This window comes from Haliaeetus leucocephalus, unplaced genomic scaffold, assembly GCF_000737465.1.
Source record: "Haliaeetus leucocephalus isolate CR32 unplaced genomic scaffold, Haliaeetus_leucocephalus-4.0 Scaffold340, whole genome shotgun sequence".
NCBI lineage: Eukaryota > Metazoa > Chordata > Aves > Accipitriformes > Accipitridae > Haliaeetus > Haliaeetus leucocephalus.
Window position 1 is genome coordinate 2,391,829 of NW_010972776.1, and position 17,139 is coordinate 2,408,967.

The following is a 17,139-nucleotide window of genomic DNA, read 5'->3' on the forward strand; positions in this document are numbered from 1 at the left end:
CTTAAAAAAAACCAAAAAAACAAAACAACAGGGGGGGGATCCAAACAAACAAAAAGCAAAAAGCTAATCTCTTGATGTATGGAGGGATCTGCTTTTGGAGAGGTGACTGATGGTCCCCTCAGGCACTGTACATCAGCCAGTGCAGTAATGTGCTCAGGGGTATTGGCATGCCAGTTTAAAAATCCAGGTAATATATGGTAACTCTTCATGTTGTATATACATCTTTGTCTGAATCGCATGGTGGGGCATGGGAGTTGTTCAGACATACGGTGCAGCCAAGGTTTTTTAGTTGTTGCACTTCAGTCACTAGTATCAGTCATTGGCCAGATGGAAAGATTTCTGTAGGAATGCCACTTACCTGCTGATTGAAAAGTAGTGGCGCACAGGGTTTAGTAAATCCAGGTTACCAAGGACCATGATGTGGACTACACAGAGATCCCTGTTTTTTTCCCTCAGATTTAGAAACAGATCGCTTTCGAGTCATGTAATGTATAGTGATTCTTTTTCCCACAACAATTAAGCTGAGGTGCCACAGGTAACTAGGGAAAACCTGTCCGTAAGAAAAGCAAAACACGAGAGACATGCATGTTTATTGTAGCACAATGAATTAATCCATATTTGTGATAAAACCTTGAAATAATATTTTGTATTACTTCAATGCTTCTAGTCTTTTAACAGGCCATGACTACTATGGAGAAGAGCGTTGGCATCCTGACTTCTGCATAACTTTGATTTGGTAATAGTGACTCTTTCTAAGCACTTTACAGAATTAATAGAAGCATCTAAAGCAGACCATAGAGGGATGTTTAATTTTTTTTTGGTGAGGACACAGATATCCTGACTAAAGGCATGTTGCATATGATGTACACAGCCATCCAGAACACTCCTGTAAGTTTTGCGCAACTGGCTAGTAGGCTTGTGGCTGAGCGGGACTCTTGGGCAAAACAATGAGGATGCTGCTGATGTGGTATGTGAGCCTTGGCATGCCAGGAAATACTAAATGAGAGACTAGAAAAAAAAATATTGGGGAGCAGCCAGTAAGGAGGAGAGTTAAAGGAGAATGCACAATGTCGCCCTCCTTTTCCTTGCAGCCAAAAGAGAGAAAGATTTGCCTCTGAATTTGGTGACTTCAGTAGGAAAAGAGGTGTGTTTTCAGCTGACAGAGAACCATTTTCGTGTACTGGAACAAAATCTGAAGTTTATTAAATGGTACTTTTATACATTGTCTTCAGGTGTTGCTGATGATAAGGTCTGCATGTTAGAAACCCAGTAGCAGCTTAATAGTCCTTTGACAAGCAGGTATTGCAGGATGAACGGATTCACCCACCCACCCAGTCCCCTAGTGCTTGGGTATTTGTTAAGACTAGAATTTTGCTTAAGTTATGATAATACATTGATCCTTAAGGTGCCTTTGTAGAAAGTAAACTTAAAACACATTAAAAAGTAATCAAGGCTTCATTAGGCAGTGCTGCTACTGCTGTTTGCCAGAAGCTGAGAAGATATAAATAAGGAAATGTTACTTGTCCTCATACTTGACTAATGGGTAAAGGAATCTGCTTTTGGCCACTGCTGGAGGAAAGTAGCTAAACAGACAAACAAGTCAGTTCTGACCTATTTATGGCCTTTTAGTATCTTATTAGAATTTGACTGTAATAGAGCTTCAGTAGAATTGGCTGTATTGCATGTCTGACATGAAACTAGCGACATTCAAAAATCCTGCTGCAACATTAAACTGGAATCCTGTGTACATTTAAATGAAAGAAGCGATAACCATTTGAGTCCGAATATTTTTGACTGTTCATATCATGCAGCACTAACAGAGGTGAACTTCTTATAGATTTGCTTCTGTCAACTGCTTGTGTGATTATGCCCACAACATGATTAAGGGTTTTCTTAATGTACTCCAGCCTCGAGTTTTGCTAGCAGATGTCTACTTTAGTAGGTACCAAGTGACAAATACCCCAAATCACCATGTAGTATAGCTGTAAAGAGCCTTTGGAACCTATTTCTGAGCAGTTGCTTTCCATGACTGTGGCACTTGTGTTGCATGCTGTTCACAGCACTGTATTTACACCTCCACCTGAAGTGGTGTGACACTGAGTCCTCACCTGGATCTCCCTGGGGTGAGAAGTAACACTCTCCTGTGTGCATCCAGTGGTGATGGAAACCAGGCATTAGCTGTATTTACCCCATTACCTTTCCTAAATGCGTATCATAGTTTACAAGGTTCAAAAGTCCTTGCCTTGAGCATACACAGTGTGTGCCATCCCACCGTTCAGGCATATACATGCGTGCACAGTGCATATACACACATATATAGTGCAAAGGCACCATCCGGCTGGGTGCTGAGCACTGACCAAGATGAGCAGGCAGCTCAGCAGCCTTTCGGAAACAGCGAGCCTGCGTGGGTTACTTCAACTCTTGATGCTATTTCACAGCATAAGTGAATACGTGAGATCCTGTATTTAGTGTTCTCCTGTGCTTCTGAACAGAATAAGACTGAGATTAGTTTTCTAAATTAGTATCTTCCAAATGATGATTATATTACTTTATTCTTTCCTTTGGAGCAATAGAGAAAAGGGTTTTTATTTTTTCTTGACTAATTCCTTGAACTTCACTGGCAAGTTAGCGACATAGCAATTAGGAACTTGCTCAGCAGGCTGCTTGACTGGGCTGTACTTAACAGAGGAGCTAGGCCTGTGTTACTGGCTGAACTTTCCAAAGCAGGCTAAAGGGACTAAAAGCCAAACTCCCACTGGAGGATTTTATTCTCTTTGCAGTCTGTGTCAAAGAGTAAATAAAAGTGAGCGGGAGCTGGGTCCGTAAGGGCCTTGGGCTCCATTGAGAATCCGGATCCCCAGGACTTTAGTACAGGGAGGTGACATTAACTTTCGTGTTTGGTTCTTCTGGTACAAAAAAAACCTTGTTGAATGCACTAGGGTCTTTTGTCTTGGGTTTTGTTGGTGTGGGATTTAAAAAATTTTTAGGCCTTGCATTACTGAATGAGTGTACTTATAATGGCATTATAATCCATAAGAGAAGCTTTTATTTTTGTTCTCACGAATCGGCTTTTCCATTTATGTAACTTCCTACGGTTTCTGGAGCAAGTTGTGGTCTTGTTTTGGGAAGTACAGACTCTGTCCTTTGTTCTAGCTGTATTTTTGGCTTGTGCTGCAAAATCTGATCTGTGGTGTGGTACCTTATGCCTGGATAAAGCCCCACTGCAGCCAGACCATGTGCTTCCAGACATGATGCAACCTCCAAGTTAGATTTCGAAAACCTTTCAGAAGCCTGGATTTTTCCCCCAACCTTGCTCTTGAGTGGTGGTCCTTTTGCGCCCTTTCACCCCAGGACTTTTTCCTGCTTTTAAAAAGCGTCTTCCAGAACCACATGTGAGAAACGGGAATGGGGTTGCCGCTCTCGTGGTGAGCTGGAGCCCATTCCCTCCTGTCCTACGTCTCAGGCTGGCACGTGGTGCTAATGCAGCCCAGTGGTGGGTGCCCGGTGGCGAGAACCGTGTCCAAATAAACAACCTTTAAGCTGTTGGGGGCAAACCACATCATGATAGGGCTGCTGTAGCAGCTGAGCAGGATACATGTTGATATGCCATGGGCTTTCCCAAAGGGCCCTGGAGGGAGAGAGTAAGTACATATGGAGCCCATCTGGACGCTGCCTAATTTCTGCAAAAAAAAAAAAGCTTTTCCAGCCTCCTGTGTTTGATTTAGGTCACATAAGTTCATGGTGGTTTTGCTGTGTTTGTCCTCAATCTCATTCCTTACAGACCAGAAACCAAGCATTGAAAGAGAGAATGATGACATTACTATGTGTAATGCTTGGCTTAAAATAGCCAGAACAAAGAAGTGGTTTGAGTTCTGTAATGATAATTGCCCAGACCTAAAAATAGGTAGATGTTCTACCAGGCAGAGAGAAGAAAGAGTGAGACATGAATCACTCGGAGACACCTGAGACAGCCTGCAAAGCTCTGATCAAGAAGGTCATTGCTGTAGGTGTCTACAAGCTTCGCACCCTTTGACCACCATTTTCAGTGGATAGTGGCCACCAGCACCACCAGAACTGGCGCCTCTGAATTTTAAGCTAATATGGGGGGTGGGGGGAAATCTGGCTTGTTCATAAAAACAACAAAACCACTTTAGACAAAAAAAATGGCTCCTTGAATATTACAGTAACAGAGGCCAGGATCAAGCCTGCTCAGAGGTCTTTTGAGTCTGAAGGGAGTCCTGCTGTAGTGTCCTGGGGGCAGAGAATAAGCTTAGGGGGGCCATCAGGGGGCCATCAGGAATCCATGACATTTAAATACATAGCTGAGCTGCCATGCTGTTTAACTCCTACAAATTATGTTGTACTGGGAGGCGAAATTATAAGTGTTTTGCAGCTAATTTGCAAGTATTAGCTTCTGCATTAGCAGCTCACATGAGGAAGGCATTATCATTTTAGAGATTAGATGAGAAATATTGAAAAAAAAAAAAGGCCAGCTTTTTTTTAATTCTAAAAAGTGTCTGTGAATTGCTATAGTGTTAGCCAGCCACAGCAGCAGAGGTGGTCAAGCCCTAAAGTCACAGTGTGCAGCTCAGCCTGCGGGACACCCTGTGGCAAGTTAATTTGTCTTGGCAGCAGCACAGCATTCCTTGTGTTGCCCTGCTCCCTCTGAAGAAAACCACTTTCTGGGTGTTTTTACCTCGGCTGCAGTGAGTGAAAGGATGGTGCTGCTGGCTGCCACTGGAGTTTGCTAAAGATTTCTTAGCTGCAATTTTCCCATTAGCTGTTTAAATTTGAGCTTATCAATCTTCAAAAGGTACTGAACTATTTGAAGAACTGATGGATACAAGTGTGGCTACAAACAATAGCATCATCTGGGGATTTGAACTTTTTCACCTTTCTGCACAAAGCAGATATCCCCTGTGATTTAAAGAATTGCCCCTCTAATGATGAAACAGCTTGTTTAAAATCATCAGTGGCTTAAAATACAACCGCTTTAAAGATGTAGTTGCTTTTCCTTATCTAGAACCCAGAAGGCTGGAATTGGAAATGGTAAAAAAAAAACCTTTTAAAGCTGGTTTTGTCTTTAAACTAAATTGAGAAGTGTGTAAGATCTAGATCCGCTGTAAGGTGTTGCTTCTCTGCTGTCCTGGTGCTGGCTCTTGGCTGTGAAGGTGGGACAGGCAGCTCAGGCCATGTGTTCAGCAGGAGCTGGATGCAGTAAGCGATGGTACAAACTGGGAAGTTTATAAGACATCTCTTTAAAGTTCTTCTAAATCCTCACAACAATGTATGAGGCATTTAATTGCATCTTTGGGGGGCGGAGGGGGGAAATCTGTGAGTTTTCCCTGCTTGGAGGTCAGGACACAGAACCCACAGAAATGGTGAGGAACGGCCCATGCCGAGTGCTAGGATGGCAGAGCTGCCACCTTGTTATCCTCACGGGGAAGTTTGTTGTGTGATCTAAACAGCAGTGCTCAAACTGTAAACTTACTTCGGGTCCCAGTGGTCCATAAATAGATTTCCAAAACATGTCTATTGTCCAACAAGGAATTTATTGATACACTGAAAAAATAACAAGACTTAAAAAGCCCTCTCTGCCAGCAGTGCAAACTAGGCTATTCTGTTGTATGTGTATGCCTGTGTATACCAAATAAGATAGAAACTTCTTTGAAGTTCATTTCAATAAAGCATTTAAAACAACTGTTTCCTTGCAGCAGGGTAGTGCTAGGAGAGGCTGGCTGTTGGACAGCCAGTTTACAGTCCTGACCAGTGCTGGGGATGGAGTATTGCCTGCTTGCTGGGCCAAGGTCCTGTAGCACCACACCTGCCTCCTTTCTGTTTGTTATCGTTCTTTTTTTTTTTTTTTTTCTCCAAATGAGTAAAGATTTGGAGGAGAAAAAAAATACTGAGTCTGAAATGTTGCAGCATTTTCTGGAAAGTTTTCTGCCCACTTTGGGGTTAAAGCTCCATTTTTGACAGATTGCGATTTGTTGGAAAATGTCACCTGTCTCTACTCTTGGCAGCTTTGATGTGGTTTCTCTTGCATTACTGACGTCATCCACTGATGCAAGTTAGATCTTAGAACAGTAAATTTAACTTCTGATGTGTATTCAAGTGAGGGACAATATTTGTTCATAATCCTAAACTACCAATTTTCATAATGTTACTCAGCACATGCTCTGTTGAAAGCTTAATATTTCATGACTGGCTTGTAACTGGAAAGGAAGAGAATCTTGATACACAAGGATATCTTAAAAAAAGTCTGTTGGAAGCATCAGCTACTAATGTCGCTTGTGCGGATTTTGTATGCAGAAGATTACAGCTTGGTGGTGAGACTTTGCTTAACCACCAATAACTTGCCATAAGGCTATTTCTGTCTCTGGAACAGACATTGAAAGCCAAAACTAAGTGAAAATAGATTCATTTAGTTACATGTTTCCTTTCAAGATTATTTTAGGAAGGTCAGCAAAAAGTATAATGTTTCCACTCACCTGAGTAATTTTAGATGTTTTTACCACAAGAATGCCCTGAGAAGAATGAGTCAGTGTGTTCAGGCTGAGAAACCAGGTGTGTTTTTCTGGGGATTGGGGGTAAAGGAATCTTTGGACAAAACTGGCTTTCGCAGGGACATTATTTCCCCAAGCAGGGCAGCGGTGAGCTCCAGCAGGATGCGGCCCATCCTCTCGGCAGTACTGACTTCTGCTGCTCCCCACCCCACCCCTTCTCCTTCCATCCCTCTGTCTCCATGCCACCTCCACCCCTGGGATTTTCCCCCTGTCTCCATCCACTTTGCTCATTCCATCTGCTCCTGCCTGCAGCCTCTTTCCTTCCTTGCAGTTGTCTCCCCATCCCTGTCCGTGATTTCTCTGTCATTCGTGTGCTTTTCTGTCTTATCCGTGAGTCCTTCTGCGTCTCCGGTGCTGGTCCCTCAGCCTCAGGACCCTGCCTTAGCAGTGTTACTCTTGGCTCCCCAGCTCCTGCGCTGACTGTATGCACATTCCCGGCTCTCCGCTGGTGCTCTCTGCCCTGCAAGATGTGTCAGGAGCACTCAGTATAAACAAGGATTTTTGTGTTTGCAAACTGCAGTTAGCTGCAGCTAACAGGCCAAAATAGCTTTAGACATGACAGTTGTTTGCGTAGGATGAGGTGCAGTATCTGGAAAGGCACTGGCTGGTGTCCATGCCTGGTTAGGCAACTGGGAGAGGTTTTTTTGGGAAGCGAGTGCTGCATGTTGACAGGCGCATCCTGAAGAAAGGCTCCTTGCTCCTTCCCAAACATGGACAGCAGGAACCATCTTCCAGGCTCTTGTCCTGAGGAGAGCGTGTGCCCTTTTGAGTAAGACAAAATACCCTGAAGCAGCAGCAGGCGTCTCTTGCTCTATTTTAGGCACTTCCCTCCCAGTGGTATTCCAGTGCCTGAGATTAATAGAAGTTTTCTAAATAAAATCCCATAAAATAATACTATCTGGCAGCTCGGTGTCTGTTCTCCACAGTGGTTGGTGCCATGTTTCTCTGGAGCGTTTAATGCTCTCATGTAAGTGCTTGTCACCGTGGTCAGAAGACTTGTCGAGGAGCTGGGAGGAAGACATTGCCTTTTAATCTTCCAACTTGTTTTTTTTCTTTGGCCAGAAAACTAGGGTTTCAAACTAATATTACTCATGCATCAACACCAGCTCCTTGCTTTTCTTTACAGTTCTTTAGAGAATTACCTCCTTTGACTACAGACAGACTGAGAGCAGCACAGAGACCAAACTGCTGTGCTTGCCTTTCACATGGTGCCTTTTCTAGCAGAATAAATAAATTTCCAGCTTTGCTAGTTTTTCATAAAGAAGCAGAGAGGGTTGCCTGCTGTGATAGCCCTTCAGAGCTGTGATTGAGAACTTGGGATCCGGTTGTGCTACCTGTAGCTGAAAAAACAATGCAGAGACTGTCCTTGCTCCAGTAAGCTGGAAGAATGAGCGAAAATAGAGCAAAACAGGCAATGTGGCAGTGTACAGTGAGGTGTTTTGCATACATATGTCTAAGAGGAAAACTCTATTTAAGTTCATCACTATGAAATAATGGCAACATAGGGTAGTCGGAGGCGTTTTCTTCTTGTTGAAGAAGCATCTTAATGGCTGAGATAGTCCAGCCCTGTCAGACTGGGTGCTGCATGAAAGGACTGGATATGCAGAGTCTGCCTGTGAAGGGGTTGCACTGTGAGACTGAGCTGAGATGCTGTGAGGAATGTGAGGATGTGTGTATGGCTAGGAGGCAATCTAATAGTAAAAATTATTTAAAAAATAAAGAGACTTCTCAGGACATCAAAATGCTAATTACTGTCAAACTCGGAGCTCTTGTTTTACATGGCAGAGTGTATAGTTTAATAGATTGGGTAAAAACTTGGTTTTCTTTTTTTTTCTTAAAAATTCTGGGACATCTCAAGGTGTGTTCTCACTCAGCAGCAGATATTGGACAAGTTAAGGACCTGTGACTAATGAAAACTAGCTGGATCTGTAATTTACTAGTGGTGGGAAATGGTTAATTAAAACGTAAGCTCTTCAGGGAAAAAAAAATTCCATTTATTCCCAGGTCAGTATGTTGCCTTAGATACTGACCACTGGCAGAAGAGTTTACAATTACAAAGACCTTTCCCTTATTTTAGTCCTATGGAATAGTTCATGAAGGAAGTGCTTGCTTTTTTTTTTTTTCTTTTTTCTGAGCTGTATGGCACTGTGGAGAAAAACTTCCCCTGACTGCTCCCTCCTGCTGTGGCCCCTGTTACTAAAGGCAAGCAAAGAAATCTCTTACCGGTGGATTCGAGTCTGTTGAGGAATGTTTTTCTATACAGCCTGTAACATGAATTATTTCCTTGGGGTGGTATTAACTTGTCCATTTTTATTTATTTTTAGCCATGATGAAAATCAGCTAATGCCCAGCAATATTATTCTGTTTAAGGGTACGGTACTCGCTAATCGAGTTCAGCAGCTCCACTGCAGACATGTTAGGAGGAATTACATTGGCTCTTGCAGCCCTGGGGCAGGCGGCTTCCCCGCTGAAGCTGGGAGCACAGTTTTCTTCCATCGGGAGAGCCAGGCTGGTCCCTTTGCGGTACACTGGACTGGATGCAGAGGGAGATCAATCTATCCATTTTCTTTTAAAAACAAAGCACCCCACCCAAGATGTAGTTTAACCTGGACTGGTTCCCTGTTGTGGATTGTCACACAGCCGGCAGCGATGGCTCCAAAGGGAGCTGCTAAAGAACGAGTCGACGGATGCTTAAAGACTGCCAAGGCATGGCCGTCTCCTCTTTGGAGACGCCGAGCTCTGCTCTCCCAAACTCCACCCTTCCAGGCACCGCTTTTCCTACCCTAAGACCTCGCACGCTGCCGCCAGCTCCGTGCCCCGTGGGTGCAGGGCTGTGCGTGCCGGGGGTGCCGGCACCGTATTTGGCTCTCGGCTGGCTGTGCCCTGACCTCGGCGCTGCTGGCCCGGAGCTGCCTGTTTTCCCTTCGCCGTATATGGAGAGGCTGCTGGGGGAAGCGGGTGGCTGACCTGAATTAGAAGCAGCGCAACATCTGTATGAAGCGCCACTTTTGTTGCACTGAGCTAATTAGGTTAGAGCCGGACCTTGGACTGGTTTTGTAGTGAAGGGAGTGTTTTGAAGAGAACAAATTTCCCATTAAATCCCATTTTTTTATTGTTTGCCAGGATGCGTGTGGTTGCAATTTCCTTTATGGTGGTAAAGTCATGCAGAGGAAGAACAGAGCATAAGCAGAACATCTCTGTATCAGGAAGTCAATAATTCATATATGACAGTAATAAAAACCACCTTTCCTGTAAAAAGCCAGCACAATCTTTGCCACACGGATCCTGCTTTTCACTTGGGTGCTGTGCGAGTACACAGAGGACAGGCTGCATCAGGTGTGGGATCTCATCCAGCCTGTGCAGTCAGCCCCACGAGACTTCTCCTTAAGTTGAGCAAGGATGGGGGATGCAGGGTCACAGCTCTCCAGAGACCATACCTGCTGCCTCTGAAACCCAGAACACGGCGGAAGAGGTTTTCTTTTTGTCCAAAGAAACATGAGCAAAAATTGCTTTGGGATCTTACTGTTAATGACGACTTGATGAGATCTCTGTTGGGAAGTCCATGCAGTGAGGTGCACAGCCTACACGAGGAGGACAAAAACCTGGACTCTGAGAAGGGTGGGTTTAACCTGTGCTTCCAGGGGCACGGAGGAAGCAGGTTGTACCTCAAATGTCCCTCCAGCAAACTTCACTGCACCTGAAAAAACAACATTCCCCTGAGTTAATTGTAAAACCCAGCCAACACAGCCTCTGTGAGGGCACTGCTTGCACCTTTGCTTTTGGTTGGAGACCTTTAAGGTTCACAACACTCACATGTATATAGGGACAGTGTCTTTAGACTTCAGCCTGTTGAATTATGTAGGAGCCAAGTCAAGGCTCAGATATAACTCTTTAGAAGATGCTTTTTTATTCTAAGAATTTTCTTACCACTTCCATTTTCAACCTGTTTTGCACCCTCTTGTTTCTGCATTGAACCCTGGAATTGCATAATCCACAGCAGAAAAAATGGTTTGACTGATTTTTTTTTTTTTGCTTTTTCTCCCCCCCCCCCCGCCTCTTTTGTGACAGATTAAAAAGCAGCAGCAAGATGTGTTAGGTTTCTTGGAAGCCAACAAAATTGAATTTGAGGAAAAGGATATCGCCGCCAATGAGGAGAATCGGAAATGGATGCGTGAGAATGTCCCTGAAGACAGCCGGCCAGCAAGCGGGAACCCCCTGCCACCCCGGCTCTTCAACGACAGCCGGTACCTCGGGGTAAGGAATGGCTCCAGGTCTCCATTGCTTCTCGTCCCAGTCCTCTTACTCTCTGCCATAGTCTGTGCTTCACTGTTGTATTAAGCAGGGAAGGACTTGAGCAGCTGTATGTTTAAGAATGCAAACTGTGAAGGGCGTGGAAGGTGTTAGACATTTACCCCTCTTCTTGGGCTTTTAATAGTAATTGACTCTTGAATATTCCAGTTCCATTATAGAGAAGAGATTAAAATTTGGACCTCCTGATTCCCAGATCATTGTGCTACTTGAATAAGCCTACCACCACCTTGCAGTGTATATATGTATTTTTTTTTTCCCTCTGGGTTTTTTCCCCTCTTATGGCTCTGAAAATTTACAGGGTTTTTTAATTCTCATATTCACCATGATTGTGAACTAACACTTCACAGAAATCTGGCACTGTTGCACCAGCCTTATGTTCTATAGCAAGTTCAGAGAGCTGAGCTGTTCTATGTGGGGTTTGCCAATATGTGTGGAGCCCAGATCGCTCTGTAGTCTGTTCATCTTCCAAAACAAGTGCTTATATGAAGTGATATCTGCCATGATCATAAATCAGTTTTCTGATCCTTCTTGGGATCAGTTTTTGTGTACTGCTTGCAAAATGAAGGCTGTTGCGGTTCGCTTACTCCAGCGCCTTGAATAGATGAAAACTCATGTTGCAAATACCATTCCTACTTGTAATTATTTTAATGCTTGACCAAAAGTAAGTTGCCCTGCAGCACTTCTACTCAGCAGGCCATGCTCGAATGATTATTAGATTAACTGTTAATTTTATTTTTAAAATTTAGTATCTTCTGAAAAAAGCTCATAGTATGCATTCCTCTGGTGCTGTGTGTTGGTTTCGAAGTTGTTTTGCAGTTTGGTTCTGACCTGCGAAGTCTGTAAGCCAGAACCTGCCAGTTCTGGACCTTTGCAAGGCGATTCTGTGGCTACTGAAAGAATCATTCTCAATGTGCCAGGAATTTTTCTTGCTTGTAATAAAAGCGGAACTTGAAACAATATCCACACTGAGCTAATGTACCACTTGGCTCTCAAAATGTTACTGACTGTGGTTGTGATGTGGAAAAAGGTTGGTTTGGGGAGACAAATGTAATGATCAATAGTTGTGTGCAGCTGAAAGCTGAGAAAGGGCTAGTCACAAAGAGTTGAAAATCTCTGTTCAGTTACCTGTCTTTAAAAACAAACAAACAAAAGAGGCAAATATTTCTGTACCAGTAGGAAGTGCAGTTGCAACAGTATCACCTTTCTCCCTTGGTGTACCGAGGTTTAAGGATGCAAGCTGATCACTGTGCAGTTGTCCTTTATCAGTGAAATGTTGCCAAATTTCTGCTGCATTGCTACAGCTGTGCAGCAAAACAGGGCTTTACTATGCAGTGGTCTGGGACAGGAAGAGAAAAAGCTGTATGCACTTAGGTCTGGATGCTTGCTTATCAGAGATGCTTCTAATGTATTCCCAACTGCAACCCACAATGGTTCTGAATACGGTAGTTTTGGGGAGAGTGGTATAGATGCTTCAGACCAGTTCTTGCTATGGGTTTATTTCATCCCCAAAGTTTTGGTTGATGTCACTTTGAACTTTTGAAGTTCAGTCAATTTGTGTAGCTGCATTCAAATTACTACAGTTTAGCTTTCAGGAAGGTAAAAGTTAATTCTATGCCCACACACTTGAACCTCTTTATGTCTTAATCTGATTCATCTCAAGCATGAACTTCCCTGTTTGTTTCATCTGATGCAGCATAACTGGCAGAGGAATGAGCAAATTGACTTTTATTGGTCTGTGCACAGCAGAAAGGCTGTAACTGTAGATGCTGTGCAAGTTGGCATGAACCCTGCTCTTTAGTCACAGGCATTCCTTTCCTGGTAGATGCTATGAAGCAGACTGCCAGACTATGCACTAGCAAGATAAACAACCCCTTTGTTATCAAGCAGTCCCAGTATTGTCAACAGAAGGGCTTCAGGGAGGATTTAACGTAATCATACACATTTTTATCAAACTAGCACCCAAATGCTGCATGTACAGATCGAACAATAATTTGACATCCCTGATGTCTAGGCAGTTTTATCCTCTGTTCCCTGTACTTTCTTCTGTTCCAGCTGCAACAGCCTCTTCTTAGAGCGGCCCCTGCTCTGAAGACACTGCTATTTTCAAGCAGCATTTGCTATTTCTTAGGCTTTTGCCTACCAGACAGACAGACATGCGAAGCAGCATGCCCTTAATGGCAGCTCTCTCCCTGACTTCAGCCCAAGACTGAGCCTGCTCTGAGCTGCTGCCTTGCCTTGGGTTTCTCAGCCAGGACTCCTGTATCAAAACATTCCCCAGTAAAGCTGGAAGAAGCTGGTACTGTTGCTTCAGTTAAAAAGGGAGAGAAGGAAAGTCATAGGACAGATATGTGCTGAGTTTGGAAATCGGAGTGAGGGAAGTATGTGGTAACTCGGACAATGGTGGACTTGCACAAATCTGGGTTCATTTGGTCAGTGTTTGGCAACTGCTGTTGCTGAGACACACTGTGGACTTTCTGCTTGCTCTTTCCTAACTTAGCAGACAACTAAGCTGTGTTGTTTGTACTCTGTACAGCACTGCATTCTGCCTCAAATACAAAAATTGGCAGAGAAGGAAGCATTGGTATTTCTTTTATTATTTCATTGTTTTTACCTTAATTGTCCTGGGAAGTGGCTGTGTGCTTACTTAGAGCAACTGTAGTGTGCTATGAGTACAACAAACAGTGTCACCTGATTTCCTTCATTTGTATAGACTAATCATTAATGGGAAACGTGATGGGAAAAGGTGTACTCTCAGTTTATAGGTTTAAATTTAACAGGTTTAAGAGTTATGTGCGTAGTTGCACGGTTGCCATTACTAATCAGTAATTAGCAATGACAGCTGGGGATATCAGTGTTTCAGATGACAAGGTATGGGCTCAGCCCGCTCCTGCAGGAGGGACATCCATGCCAGACCAGTGACAACAACTACCTTGCTATGGAGGCTGTCCCTCTGGGAAAGGCAGAAGCACCTCACAGCAGCATCTTGTTGCTACAGATAGTGAAATTCCTAGCTTGTCGTTTTTCAGACAGTACAGTTTATATGGTATTAGTGCTAATGATAAATATCGAAGGTGACACTCTGAATTTTGCATTCGGCCACAGGAAGCAGTTTGCTTGGTGAGGGTTGGGTAACACACCAAATTGAGCCGTGATTATTTCAGACAATTCATACTTCTCGCTTTTGTTTCCAACCCCTCCCTGACTCCCACGGTGAAGGACTATGAAGCTTTCTTTGAAGCGCGAGAGAACAATGCCGTATATGCATTTTTAGGCTTGACTGCGCCACCTGGTTCAAAGGTAGGTGTGCACATTTCTTACAGTAAACCACAACCTGTATTTTACACCTTGTTCTTCTCTGCTTATAGTAGGATGTTTTTTGTGTTCTGTGGTTGCCCCAGTCAATACATGCTGGTCTGATACTCAGTCTCCAGAGACTAACTTTCAGTCTTCGACATCACAGCAACACACTGTTGTTATGTGCTGGTTTATTTGGAGGATGCTGTGTTCCCTGGAGGCATCTGCCTCCCCCTCCTTCTACCCAAAAAACTCAGTGTTTGGTACAGATGCTCTTTCGGTATCCTCACTGCAGAGCCACAGTGCTCTTTTTGAAGTTAATGGAAAAACTTTTGTTGCTTTGGAAAGAAGAGCTGGGTCAAGTTCTTCACTAGTAATAATTGTCTCTTACCATTGGATTTTTTTTTTTTTTTTTTTATCGTACACTCTGGGAACAAATGAAAGAGTAGTTAATAGTTGCACTGAAGAATGCACAAGAAATCTAGGTGAAAATAATTGTCACAAAACCAAAGAATTATTTCAATTCAGTGAAAAAACTTAATTCATGTGAAATTTTGATAAGATTTTTGTACTAGAAAATACCTTGAAACCAGAGTTATGTTTGTGAAATAATATGGTCTTGCTTCGGAGTAATTTTTTCCTCCAGCTTGTTATCTGAAGCCTTGTTTTCCTTTGCCAATTACAAACTGGGTTGCCGCTTTGCAGATGCAATGGGCTGGAATTCTCCTTTTGATTTTGATATGATAGGACAAGCCTGCTTTATATGTTTCACTTGACAGCAGCAGGATCCTCCAGGTCACTTCCAGCTTTCTTGTTCCAGGGGATAAACACGATGGTTCCTTTCAACTTTATTCATGTAAGAGTTGGAAGTCATGCTGTGCGTGTCACTAAGACACCTAATTTTAAAGGTGGATGATGATCCATCAGTAGTGAGCATTACAAGTTGTGGGTCAGACTGAAGCAGTTTTGGGAGCCAAACTAATTTCTAGCAGTAGCTCCACTAATGTGAATGGTGCAGTGAGGAAAAACTCTGCCTCGTACAGAGAATTGCAGAGAGCAAAACCTGTGATACGTGCCCCAGCATCATGTGTCACTGGCGTCAGAAGGCCAGCTGCACACAGTGCGATAGTCAGGTAAATCTTATTGAAGTTTCTTGGAACATCTGCACAGCGCTGTACAAAAGAGTATGCAGGACAGAGCCAAGAAGTGAGAAAACAGCCCTGACACCACGGGATGCAGAAAAGCCCGTGCTTTTCCCCTTGCAGCCGAGATCTGGGAAGCGCAATGGTACTGGAGAGCAGTTGCTGCCGTAATGAATCAGGTCATCTGTCTCTATAACATTTATGAACATTGCTGCTTGCTTAACCTGCCAGGTTGCAGAAGCAGTCTGCATGGCTGTTAGTTGCTCTGATTCTGTCCTAAGGGATGCTCTGATTCTGTCCTCACCTAAGGAAAAGGTGAGTTTTAAAAAGGAGAAATACAATGCAGTTGTACTCTGCTGAATTTTTATATTGCTTGCTACAGCTTGGGGAGGTGCGTTTGAGCTGATGAAGATAACCTTTGCGTAAGTGACCTTGTATTTAGTGCATTCTGCTGTTGGTCTGACTTTTGGTATCTGTCCCACAATTACATGATGTCAAATCAAGCTGATTGCCTGCTGCTGAGGAGGAGAAACTGATTTGTAGATGCTGAAATTGGCATTTACAGCATAGCTGCATGAAGCTTGGGTATAATACTGTAGCTAATGACATTGCCTCTGCGTATGTTGCTACATAAGATGGAAGGAGTCTGGGAACAACCTGTGTGCGATTGCAAGAGAGGACCTTGACAGCAAACCTCCAGTAAATGTCATTATGAGAGATGTGGAAAGTTAGTTGACTCTGAACACAAAGGTCCGATATTAATGCTAAACAAGAAGGGCTCAGAAGTGAGCATGGGAAATGCAAGTAACTATTTACTGAGCCCTGGTGCTTTGGTTTGTGCTTTGGGCACCGAGAATACAATTGGACCTACAAACCCTGGGAAAGGTTGGCATTCAATTTATCTTAAATATCCCTACTTCAAGCAATATGGGTGGGTTTCAAAAGGAGAGGATTTTGTGAGTCAAAGGCTGTGAGTGATTATTTAGGGACTGAGAGCATGCTGAGTGAGGGGCCTTGAGGGAGAAATAAGGAAAACTATGAAAGAAGGGGTAGTACCAAATCTGAAAAGCTGAGCCTTTCCCAGGTAATTTGCAGGACCATGCCCAAGGAAATGGATTTTGACCTTTGAGAAATAGGTTAGCATGTTCTCTGAGTTACTTGGACCCACTTTCCTGGGGATGAGGGAAATACCAGGAATCCTCTCTAGCTTACCACTGCCTGTTTTGAAGAGAAGTACTTTGTCTTGCACTTTCTGGAAAAAAAAAAAACCTAGATGTTACTTCTGTAGTGCCCATGACTGGTTAATGGAGTTGTTACAATGCCAAGGGAACCATCTCCTCTTTCTTACTGGTCAAAGAACTGCTTGTCCTTTAGAGAATATCAAACATCCTTGTTTTTTCCAGGCTTTGTAGTTCTTTTTAATCTTTCCTTCATTCTTCACTTGCCTTTTCTGCCACGAACGGATAGGATGCCCTCGCACAAGCAGCATGACTGCACGGTGACGTCCCAGTTCTGCTCTTTGACCCGTGACGTGCAGCCAGAGGAGCAGAGCGCGGTCCGGGAGCAGGGCAGACCTGAGCCAGCGGTCCAAGCGAGGCTGTTCCCACGCCCCTGAGTTAAAAGGCAGTGCGATGCTAGGCGCTTGGGCAGATAGCCAGGAAAACCAGAGTGATCCACCATGTCTAAGATAAGGGAGATATGCGTGGTACTTCCTGCCCTGCAGGCTGGGGTCACCCACTGTGTCCCCTCTTTTACAAGTCTTACAGGCTTCTTGGAAATTCCCTTCTTAGTCCTTCCTCCTCTTGTTTTTTATTTGTTTAGCATAC

The 17,139-nt window shown here is 43.7% G+C and overlaps 1 protein-coding gene across 2 annotated transcripts in view; it reads left to right on the forward strand.

Moving 5' to 3' along the window:
• The window catches only part of SH3BGRL (SH3 domain binding glutamate-rich protein like), a 36,723-nt gene that overhangs the window by 15,321 nt on the left and 4,263 nt on the right, over window positions 1-17,139 (forward strand). The window contains exons 2-3 of one of the 2 annotated variants that reach the window (XM_010572405.1): window positions 10,635-10,820; window positions 14,094-14,174. In XM_010572405.1, coding sequence (XP_010570707.1) covers window positions 10,635-10,820; window positions 14,094-14,174 — 267 coding nt within the window. Of the gene's footprint in view, window positions 1-10,634; window positions 10,821-14,093; window positions 14,514-17,139 lie in introns of those variants that run through there. The other variant, XM_010572403.1, reaches the window with a different exon arrangement.